General features: G+C 34.2%; 1 protein-coding gene across 2 annotated transcripts in view; it reads right to left on the bottom strand.

Annotated features, from left to right (window-relative positions):
* Positions 1-12,278, bottom strand: part of GNAL (G protein subunit alpha L) — a 325,074-nt gene that overhangs the window by 179,042 nt on the left and 133,754 nt on the right. Inside the window, exons 1-4 of one of the 2 annotated variants that reach the window (XM_077810455.1) lie at positions 10,645-10,924; positions 10,281-10,353; positions 9,404-9,458; positions 9,103-9,222 (exon numbers count right to left, since the gene is read on the bottom strand). In XM_077810455.1, coding sequence (XP_077666581.1) covers positions 9,103-9,222; positions 9,404-9,458; positions 10,281-10,353; positions 10,645-10,783 — 387 coding nt within the window. In that variant the 5' untranslated portion in view covers positions 10,784-10,924. Of the gene's footprint in view, positions 1-9,102; positions 9,223-9,403; positions 9,459-10,280; positions 10,354-10,644; positions 10,925-12,278 lie in introns of those variants that run through there. The other variant, XM_077810454.1, reaches the window with a different exon arrangement.

The raw sequence follows: 12,278 nt of genomic DNA, 5'->3' as shown, positions 1-12,278 counted from the left end.
GCATTTCCCCAAGGGAGATCAAAAAGTTCAAAACATTTTTTTCAAGTGACACAGAACAACAGGAATGGCAAGAGAAAAAACTGTGACATCATGGTATTTTTAAACATCATATTTCTCTAAAAAGAATAAGGTTTATTACCAATGGCCTTCTCTAATGCTACAGAAGACTATCGTTTCCAAAAAATGTAAATAACAATGAGCAGATCTGAAAGCACAGAAATCAACCAATTAACAATGGCTAGTTTAAACAGCAATTGGAGAGAACTGGATGTTCCTTTACCTATTTATAATACAAATAAAACTAAAAGATAATGTATTTATTGTATACGTTTTCCTTAATCCTATTTAGGTTTCTGTAAAGTGCTGCTTGGAAACTTGAGGGCGGGGAGGGAGGAAATCTATATAGAATTTCACCCTGCATATTATCTGTTTTTCCTTTTGTTTTAATTACTAAGTACTTTTACATGAAAAACAGAATCTCTGCTCCTCAGCTGGTTCATCCTGTTCTTTATTTCCCAACTGGTGTTGTTATCTTCTGTTTACAATATAATAATTCACTCATCAACGGAGGCCTCATCTACATTAGAAAGATGAGCCATTGCTGACAATGGACATCAGCCATGGGTGAAGCTGAACAAAGTTTAGTGTAAGTGTATGAAAGACAATGTTCAGCTCCATTTCAAGAAGAGGTTAAAATCTCACCAAGTTCTAAAAAATAACTCATGGATCGGAATTAAAGCTGTTGTGGAGAGATGACTATACATTCATTTCTTTGCAATTGATAATAATAAGCCTACTATGTGGACAGATTTAAATGGCGCTTACCTTTGAATGCATGAGGATTTTCCCCATCCCTTTCTTCCTTAAAATTACAAAAGGGATAAAAGCTAGCCTTAACTACGCACAGGGTGACCACTTCTTCTCAATACACCACTGCTTGCAGAGGACAGAACCCAGCTCCTACAGCTCTAAAAACACAGGCTTCTACCATCTAAGCTGAAGGAAGAATTCTGGTAGCTGCCAGCTACTGAATGGTCCTTACATTCCTTAAGGTACAGCCACAAGTCAATGGAGGGCAGCATGTTCACATAAAGAGAGCCCTGTCCGATTCTTATCCATAGTGTCCGCTGCTAGTCCCAGTCAAGTCAATGGAAAAATACACCCTCTGTCCTGAATGAGCAAAATTCAGCCCATAACGCCTATTTATATGTAAATATAGCTCAAAATTAGGGTAGATTCTGAGCAAAGCCACATGACCGAAAAAGCTGTAAAGATAGAGCTGGTGATGGAACTGTTTTTGTTCTTTGGGAAAACCATCCACTTCTACCTAAATTCATTTTTCATCATCTCCCCCACCATGCCCCCTACCCAGAATTTTAATTCTACAAATAAAAATATTTTAACTCCCAAATACTGACTGTGCTACTGCATTATTTCATATGGTTTTCTCAACTAAAATTTTACAAGAAAACATAACCTGATCAAGTTGGCTATTTTTAATCTAAGGTATGTTGTTGGGTATTTGCCTGACTCTGAGAAAACAGGCTGTAAACAGAGGTACAAAAACAAAACTAAAGTCAGGTAATTTCAATAGACTACACCAGTAGCATGTAGTTGTATTAAACATTAGTCCATGGTAATAACAGGCACTACTATGAAATATCCTTTCAGCTAGATAGTTAAAATTGTAAAACTGCATCAGAGTGATGATGTATAAGGCAAGGAGGACAAACTGTAAATATTACTCCAATATTTGGACTATCAGGATCTACAATTTAAACAGAATGACGTTTAGTTAAATAATTCAGTGCATTCATTGTTTTAGCATCACGGTAACAACCCTGTAAGTTAAGGCTGAAAAGACACTTTTCCCTCTATGGTTTCTGTTAATAACACACTCAAATACTTTTTGGGATGGAAATTTCTCATCTTATGCTGGAAAGCTGCATAAAAACATAGTATAAATAGATGGAAGACAAGAGGGGAAGGTTGATCTTTTCTGTACTATAATAATTCAAAGCTATATTTACTTTTCACAATATTGAGGTGGGGAAGATGCCAAAACCAAACATGGAATTCAAAACCTGCATCAAAACTCTACCCCTCCCTGCCCAACTCTTCTCTCTCCTCTCACTAATTGTGACTCCACTGAGAGATGATGCCTGTGTTTGTCTATGGCTCCCCGCCAGAGCTTTACCCAGGCAAACCATTGGGGGCCTATGTAGTTTGCCATTTCTCTCCTGCAGCAGAAAAATGCTATTTTTTTAAAATAACAATTGCTAGCTGTTGTGGCCTGGAGACTTTAACTGTAATGAATGTGCTGTATTAACTCTTCTGAATAATTTCCATGAGACTGGAGGGGAGAAGAAACTTATTGCTTTATTTCCATTCTGCATAGTATCTAAATCAACCCAAGATCAGGTTTACTTTTCCAAGCTTGAACAGAATATAAATAACGCCTTCATCTTAAAGGAAAGAAAAGCATTTAAATAAGGGAAATTTATTTGTAAACAAGAAAGCTTGGGATTCATTAAGGGAACTATATATTATAGTCAAGTTAAATTTTAATGCTCAGGTGCCTTGAACTATAAAAATGGAATCATCATCAAGCAATCAACATTTAAAAAAATAAAATCAGATTTGGATATTTCTGGTGCACTAGAACTGTAACATCCAAGGCTTTCATTTTTAATATGGCCTTGCAAATAAACTATCCTTGTTTAATTTTGTATTAAAAATAATACAAAATAACATTTCTTTTGATTCTCTCCCAAAGTAGTGATGACCACCTAACAATATTACAATAAGCAGTAAGTAACAAAGAAAATTAAAGTATGTACTTGCTCTCACACATGCGACATGCCCACTCGGTTTCCTTATACATCAACTAATTAGAGCAACTAAGACTCAGTGTATTAAGTTAATGGAAAACAGACATCTACACTAAATCTGTATACATACATGTACTAGAGGAAAGGAAGCACCAGAAATTCAACTTCAGTGTCAGTTGCTAATTAATTGTTAGTCTGTATCACAAAACAAGTGCTACTGGAACCAAAAAGAAATCTCATGCTGTTACATCAGTGCTACTTTTTCCAATATCTCCAGTTCTCACAATGTTCACCTTTGTGCAAAAGAAAAAAAAGTGGCTACCAATTGCATTCATATGTATATTATTTTTCCACGTCCTAAGTGCCCCTTTTCAGTATCCTCCTCCTATAGTTTTGCAAGTGTTAATCCAAGGCATTTCCTTTCCATATTTGAGAAATAATACATTTAAGAAAAAAACAAAAACAATGTATTGTTAAAGTTTCAGTCTATATCTTAGAATTTGAAGAAACCCAAAAGATATAATTCTTTAAAGAGCAAGTAGGTTTTTAAATTCTGACTTGGTAGTGCTGCAGTACTTAAAATGTGATGCTCAGAGGAAATTATAAAGACTTATGGCCCTCTACCCCCATCAAAAATAGTAAGTAAATCCCTAAAGTAAAGTCATTAAAAGAGGTAACAAAGCAAACTCAAACCAAGCCATGTCTGCCAATATTCACACTATTTTTTCCATCTATTTTGACCTTTTCACTTATAGTGTGGTACATTTCTCATACCTAAAGAACATGCAAACCTTATGAAAAACCACAAATATAAGATGGTACTATTACACGATTCTTTTGGGGGTTAGATCAAGCATGAATTACAGGAAAAAATAAACATTTTGTGGACAATTGGGGTGTTAACTAACTGAGTGACACCAATTTTTTTAACCATTTATGGACTTATTCATATAGTGGTTTACATTTTTATTTAGGTACTTATTTGGGATACAACTTTTATTACACAAGGGTCTAATTTTATACTCTTTGCTCAAGCAAAATGAGTTCAACACTTGTTACATATATTGTGTCTGTCAACAATTACTAGACTGTATTACAGCTCTGAATAAGGTTTACTAACACTGTTTTAAAAGATATGATAAAATGCTTGAAGAATGTCTATGGAATTTTTAAACCTGACCACAAATATTTTCCTGTTTTTTTTTAAAAGGTATCAACATACAATGTTGATTTTTAGGGGGAAAATTGAAATGATGCTGTGAAAACCTCAAACTACAATACCCGAGTAAAGTGCAATACACTAAAAATAAAGATAATTTTAAATATTTTTTACTGTCAATATCTTCATTAATAGTTTGCTTTTAAAGGACTGCATTTGAGAGCAGATTACAGATTATTACACAACTGTGTTCTAAAATTATATTTTAGACTAGCATTCTAAATTCAGCACATTTCTCTTTAGAGAGAAAGAACAATTTTCTGTTTAAAAAAGGTTTAACAAAGTGCTTCATATCTCTAACAGTATTCGAAATTTTTAAAAAGTGAGGAAAACATTCTTTTGAGACCCCTAACAAAAGCGATTTGCTAAATTGCACCAGCATTCATGTTAACATGTTTTCTATATTAATCAGTGATTCAGTCTGATTAGCAACTAAAGTAACATCAGAAAACACTTGACTACTCAGTTTTAATTACTATACTTAGCTTCTCCACTACCTGTTATATGCATACCTAAGGTTGAGTTAAACATTCTGTGGAATAGAAACAAGTGTATATATTTAGAAAAAGAGCTTAAAACTACTTTAAAGATCTAAGGAAAGCAAAGGAAAAAGGCAACTTGTAGCAAGCAAGTTTGAAGTGCCTATTACATTCAAATATTTCATTGAAGTTCAATAGTCTTTAACAAATACATGCTTATATAATACATCATGTTTTTCCACAGCTAGTAGCATAATATGCCCTTAATATGTTCAACCCGCTTCACGAAGGGCAAAAAAACCATCAATACAGGATTTAAAATGGCACAAGTCAATTCCTGTTAACTTTAACAAATATCAGCCAACACTTTGCCAAAAAATAAAATAAAAATCCTCTCCTAAATACACCACAGATGTTTCTACTTCAATTGTAAAATCCCTGTGTAGATGCTATACTTAGCAGTATAAGAATAATGGCATTAGACTTATATAATGCAATTGTAAAAAAACTGAACATACAATATATACATTAAGTACATAAATATTTTGACACTTTCTTCCTTTTCTTTGATTATGTAAAGTCCTGCAAAAATATAATGGTCAAAGATATATTATTAATATTCATAAGGTTATGCAAAAATATACCTACAAATTACAATAATAAAGCAATGTGTTATTGAATGTGTCAGTCAGCCCAAGGTAATTTTTTTGGTAAAAATATGTGAACATTTAGTAACGTAAATGTATAGCCTCATGATTCTAATCAAAAGTAATGAAAGACAACACTAAAATAGGAAATTGGAGATAAATTAGCAAAAAAACCCAACCTTAAGACAACTTCACTAAGTAAAATTAAACATTTTAACATGTAAAATTATATATTTCTGCACAAATACTATGGAGGTACACTGAAGAATTTAAAGACATTACAAAGCAATTTACTCTTTAAAATTAAAAGAATTTTTACAGCACTAGTGAGGTTAGATCTTCTGCAGTTATTTTAAATAAATAAATAGATAAATAAAATAAAAATCTCTCAACAACATGTAGATTAAAAAACAAAACAAAAAACCCCAACCACCTCGCCCTCCCTCATGCTAGTCCTTTGTCTGAAGATGAAATCCTGGCCCCATAAAAGTCAATGGAATTTTTACCATTGACTTCCAATGGGGCCAAGATTTCAATCTGAGAAAATAAATTTGTTTTCAATGCACTTATTTTATGAAGACAGCTTTTCAAAATTAGAACCACAATTAATTCATGTACTTTAAATAAGCATATCCAAGTATACCCAGTGTATCATAAATATACCTAAACTATTCTCCAAAAAGTTTGGCCCTATTGTGGCATCCGTTTTTAGGCTGAAATCCTCATATTTCAGTAGGGACTTCTTAAAGATGAATAGGATAGTACAGTCCTTTTATCACATTACATGTAATTTATTTGAAATTCATATTACACCAGGAAAAAAATTTATATCAAAGACTAGACATTGAAAACTATCTAAAAATGTTTGGTAAGTTTTTAGTGATTACTGAGACTTCTTTTATTGTCCTAATAAATTTAAAATATACTGATTGAAATCCTTGCCTGATTGAAATCAAAGGCAGAACTCCAATTGACTTCAGTTGGGCCAAGGTTTAACCCAGTATCTTCAGAAATTAAAAGAAAATATATATATTTTACTTTAACTATTATAACATCCATACTAGTAAAAACTTGACTAGCATTTCCATAATAAAAAAAAGAGTTACTTTATCACATTTGAGAAGATAACATATTACACTGCAAATGTAACACCTGACCAAACACTGAGTTCAGTGATTTTTTTTTCTTTGTGCAGTTTTAAGTGGACCTGATAGTATACATCAATGATTTATTGATTTATCAAATATTTAGACTGGCTTTCCTGTTTCAGAAGGCCATATTCCATATTTCTAATGTTAATTATAGAATTACTAAAACTTAACAGAAGATGTATAATTGAATATCCTCCCTGCTACAATACTTATTTTAATATCTGTCCTTATTTAAAAAATGGGTCAAATGCTATGCCAGTAGAAAACATTATTTTACTCCAAGTTACAAACTTTGGACCTTATCCTGCTTCACTGAGGTCAATGACAAAACTCGCTTTGACTTATGTTATAGTAAAATCAAGCCCTAAAGCATGGATTTTTCAAACTCAGAGCAAGTCTAGACTACAAAATTAAATCGACCTAAATTACATCGATGTACAGCCACTGCAGTAGCTTTTGCATGTTCATGCTATGCTCCTCATGTCAGTGGTGTGTCTCCTCACCAGGAACGCTTGCACCAATTTAACTGTCAGTGTGGGGCATTGTGGGACAGCTTCTGAAAGGCAGCAAGTTGATGTAAGCAATGCAGTGACTACACTGATACTGCATCGACCTAAGTGCTACGTCTCTCAAGGTGGTGGAGTTATTAAGTCGGTGCAGTGGGTGAGTTACATCAGTGGGAGCTACATTTTAGTCTAGATATTTACAAAGTTAGGTCAATATAAACTGCCTTATATAGACCTAATCCTATAGTGTAGACCAGGGCTCAGTCTTACTCACATGATTCCCTAGAAGCAGAACCATATTAAAAAAAGATATTACCTAGCTAAAATGTAGATACGTTAAAAGTACTAAATCTAGGAAAAACAAAAAATGTTTTTGCTTTCCTCTAAATCAGCATTAGTTTTCTTCTTTTATTTTTTAATTGAGTACCATTCTTATTTTTAAACAGCTATATCACACCATTTCAAATAACCTTTTTTTCTAAAAGACAGTTTAATCTAAAAATAACAATAAATTGTTCTGCACTCCTTAAGTTTTCTTAAAATCAAAGTAGATTTAGAGTCCACATGGAAATTAACATATATTAGTTATTCCAACCAAAATTTCCAGTTGAACCTGTCAGGTTTGCTAATATGTAGAGTAAATAATTACTCAAATTTGCACTGCTATCCTTATTAATGTAGATATATACTGTGTGTGACTGAGAGAGACAAAGAAAAATACAGAACAAGTCTGAAGATAAACAAAAATAAAAATGCCACACTTTAGCCCACTTTAAGACATGGAAAAATAGATACACTTATAAAGACTTGCAAAGGATGCTGTATATTAATTTATTTTATACAAATTATTAAGGGGCAATATTCAGGAAAAATAAATGAAAAACCAAAGAAGAAATCAAATGCTAAAGTTAGTGAAATAAACTTCAGAACTCAAACATAAATCAAAGACTGTTTAAGTCAACCTCAAATTCCATTTCAAAAAGGACTTTGTCATTTTCAGTAACTCATATCCACCAAGTGAACAATCATACAGTATGTGGGTGTACCCTGCAGTTGCAGCTTTCTCAGCATCTGAGTTCTATGTTAAATTGTAACTCTACAAGATGTCTGATTATTTATTTATTTAATTTAATATTGAACCTTCAAAGCACTAGATTTACCAGAAGCAACAAAACTACACACCAGAGTGTGTTAGTAATATATTAAAGGAACAAGTACTATTCCCCTCCTCCCACTTCCACCTGCAAGTTAGACTGGCTTTAACAGCCTGAAGACACCCTACAGTAAATGACTGCTTTGGCAATATTGATAAAACAAACAACTCATAAGCTTTTAACCAATGACAGAAAACATTATTCAGTCTTCATTGTATCCAAAACAAACTGCTATTGATATCCACATTTTAGAATTAAACAATGTACGATTACAGACAATAAAACTCCACTAATACTCAAAACTTCTAGGCAATTTCTTTCACACACAACAAAACACACCATCCATGTTTCTATAAGCAATAATTAACATCTAAAGAACAAGATAATCCAATGTAAATAGCAGTATCCATCTGCAAATTAACCTAAATAACATACTTTGAATTACACTACCGATGAGTGACTACAACAAGACCATCAATAGGTTTTTTACATTTCTACCCAGCCCTAAGATGGCAGCATTCATGCACAACTAAAATAAAGAATTATATCTCCTGTTCTCATTGTTCACTGTTTATTCCAGCAACATAATACAAAATTTGAATAAAATAAATACATAAGTAAATAAATAAATAAATAGGTGATGAAGACACCTTAGTTGGCCATCAGATATTTCAAGTTCTTAGTATGAAAATTAATAAGAATGAAAAAAGCTACACATACATTATTAGTTTCTCTGTGCTTCTGTTTCTTAAGTATATATGGTAATTCCTCAGACTGATGTCCTGTTGTACCAAATTATGCCCAAAAAACTAGCTTTCACAACAATGCTAAATTGAGACACTGAAATTTCAAATAATCTTAAATTTCTTTGCATTTCGTTTTCCTCCTTAAAACAAACAAACAAACAAAAATTACTAAAGCACAACTTAACAACATTAAAAATAGGCGCAACACCATACAATGTTAAAACAGGTAACTGGGTGATAATGCTGCAACAAACTTGTTTTAGCAAACACTTTCCAAATGGTAAAGAAGTCATTTCATAAATCAAAGCCAGAGTTTTGTGTTCTCTTTCAAAATTAGGAAAAACAGCTTTTTTTTTTTTTTACTCTTACCTGTGTATAGTCAAAGTCAGAAAGTGGAGCTATACTCTTGATGTAGTCCATTCGAAATTGGTTTTCTGGATTGGCCAGTGGAACTGGGGGTATTAAAGTGCCCATTGCTGAAACTATAGTCTAGAATTGGATAAAACAAAAACAGACACTTTAATCTGGCTAAATCTAAAATACAGGATCAATAGAAGATAATCCAGTCTGATCAGCAAAATGGGATTTCTCTACACAGTCCTAGAGAGCATAATACTTTTGGCTTCCAGTGTACAGAAGCATTTAAGCATAGTATAAAATGTGTTCTTACCACAATCGCATCTTTAACATTTTTCCGAATATCCAGTATTTTCTGTTTCTTTTCTCTGAATTAAAACAGAATTAACAATTTAATTTCTCTCTCAAACCAATTCATTTAAATTGCATTCAGAATATTTTACTGACTGCTTATTTGCTATTTAACCTTTATGACAAGCTGACTGAAAAGAACAGTAAGAACAGTTTCCATCCATCACTTTTGCACATTCTATAAAAAACAGTGAAAATACATCTCTGCCTATTCTGTCACATTAGATAGTCATAACCACATCTGCAAAGCTTTCCTGGTGGGATTGGAAGTCATTCCTTCATTTCTATAGCATGCTAAATCTATTCCCCTACAATTTAGAACATATATTGTATAGATAAAAACCTTATATATCTAAAATTAGCACACAATTAATATTAAATACTGGCAATCAGTTTTTCAGAGAGAAATCATGTAACCCAAGAATACATGATGATTACATTCACGCAAATTGGTTTCAGTTTTATGCTAACCACCACCAGAAAAACCGCAGCAGCCCCGTCATCCTGTGTATGAATTGATATATATCTCTATATTGCACACAGATACAATATTAGTTATTTGCTGCTATGCAAAAAGTAGTCGCCATGTTGTTGCTACACAGGGGCCTGTCAAGCGCTGCAGTAGCAACAGTGTAAAATACAGTAGAGGGGCAGGAGCAGAAAATACAAATATATAATAGTAGTAATTCCTTGCATTTTTCTTTGTTTGCAAGCCAGTGTCAAACCTCCAACACACACACAGGGTGGAGGAAATAGATAAATTATCCAGTGTGTTGTGTGTTAATATGTTTCAAATGTATATTTACAAATAGAAGACACAAAATATCAATTATTCTTACTCTGAATTAAATCCATTGACATGCAGGATCCTCATTTGTTTCACAATAGTGCTTTTTCCTGACTCACCAGCTCCTGGAAGAAAAAGACAGAACACTGCCATGTACACACGTTTTGTTTTTTTTTTTTGGTGACATGTTAACAGCATCTCCCACCTCCAACAGCATTTATATACATGTATCCATGTGGCTCCCACACAGAGCTCAATCTGTGCACTTTTCACATATTGCTCATTAAAATTGCCTGCATTTTTTGTATCTTACACACACACACACACACACACACACTAATCACATAGCTTTTCCGTTATACCCCTACCATGGGGAGCGCAGGCAACTGCACCTTCATCTCCCCCGCCTTCCTTACCCAGCAGGAGCAAACGATGTGTGGCTTTATAAGCCAGTCTCTCTTTCTGTAACTGCTTCTCTATTTTTTTGTTGGCTTCTCGCTGCGCTTTCTCATCGATACGCTGATCTTCTGTTTTGCTGTTGCCCAAACACCCCATTGCTGCCGCTTAGGATGGATGTCAAATTGTGCTCTTTCTATAGAGATTTATTTACAGGAAATATGTAAGAGATGATAGGTATTTATATCCCTGCGACGGTTTCTCTTCTCTTTCTTCCCCCGGTCGCTCAAATAAAATGGTCTCTAGTCGCTTTCTGATCAAACACCGTTTGTTTTTTCTCCCCCAAAGAGGTACAAGGAGCAACGGGAGAGAGCAAACGCTTTTAAGCTGAAAAAAAAATCTGTACAAAAATGTCTAACACACAACGAAAGCGAGAAGAGCTCCTCCTGGAAACCAGCCTAACGCTGCTCTCCTCTCTCCCTCCCCTCCACACACACAATCCCTATATTTCTCTGTAAAGGTCTATTTTTGTCTTTCTGTGCTCAGCACTGCCTCTTTCTGTGAGACCAGGAAACAGTCAAACTACAAACCTCACACAAGCGAAGAGAGAGGGAAAGACGTAAAAACTGGATGTACCTGGATCGTATTGGATTTGTCCTGCAGCCTGCTAATTTTTTACCCCAAAAAGCGCCAAATTGTGTCACAGAAATAGAATTCTAGTCTTAGTCTCCTACTTAAATTAATACTAATAAATAACATAAATAAATAATCTAGATCCTGATGAATCCCGGAGAGCATGATTTCTACAAAAACCCTGAGCCAGTATCTGGAGCCTGCCAAATTTTGGCCCCAAGATGCCAAATTCTGATTTTCTTCATAGAGAAGTCTAGCCCTGTGGCACCAAATATGTTCTGTGGTACCAAATATGTTCTGGATTTTGGTACATCAGACCGGCAAAAACCCAGATCTCATTCATGGATCCTACCCTGTCAATTTAATTTTTGGCTTTCAACCCCTCCCCCACACCAAAATTCCTTGGCATTCACAGAGAACAAGTATAACTTACTGTACTAAAAAAATCTGGATTCCGATACACCCCAGTACATGACTGCCACAAAAATCCAGCTCCTGCTCCTGGATGTTGGCAATTTTTGGCCCTAAACACCAAATTCTAGTCTAAGCAGATAACAAGGGTAGCCATCCCTCCTATTACACTGGAAAGAATCTGGCTCCCAGTGCACCCCCTCCCATAGCACTGAAAAACATGTATCTGGTTTCTTCTACATCCTGCCAATTTTTAACCCTATTCTCCCCAAATCTGTTATCTAAATAAAGAAAAAAATTTAGCAGCTTCTTAATGCCCCCCAAAATTCAGATTGTTGTGAACTGGCACAGCAGCACCACAAAAATAGATATCCAGCACCTGGATCCAGATAGGAAGAACAACAACAAAAGAAAAACTTTCTCATTCTTTCTTTTTTTAAAAATTTAAATCCCCCAAATCCTACCAGCTAAATAGAGACATGCAGCTGTCCCAATTCTACCGCATAATCCAGTGTATCCCCTATTCAATACCATATAATACATAATATCCAGCATCTGGAACCCGCTGAAACAGTGTTTTGCATTGGCCCCAAATTGTATCATAAAAACA

This window comes from Eretmochelys imbricata, chromosome 2 (assembly GCF_965152235.1).
Source record: "Eretmochelys imbricata isolate rEreImb1 chromosome 2, rEreImb1.hap1, whole genome shotgun sequence".
NCBI classification, from domain to species: Eukaryota; Metazoa; Chordata; order Testudines; family Cheloniidae; genus Eretmochelys; species Eretmochelys imbricata.
The sequence above is the reverse complement of the archived record's forward strand: the minus strand, read 5'-3'. Positions and strand labels throughout refer to the sequence as shown.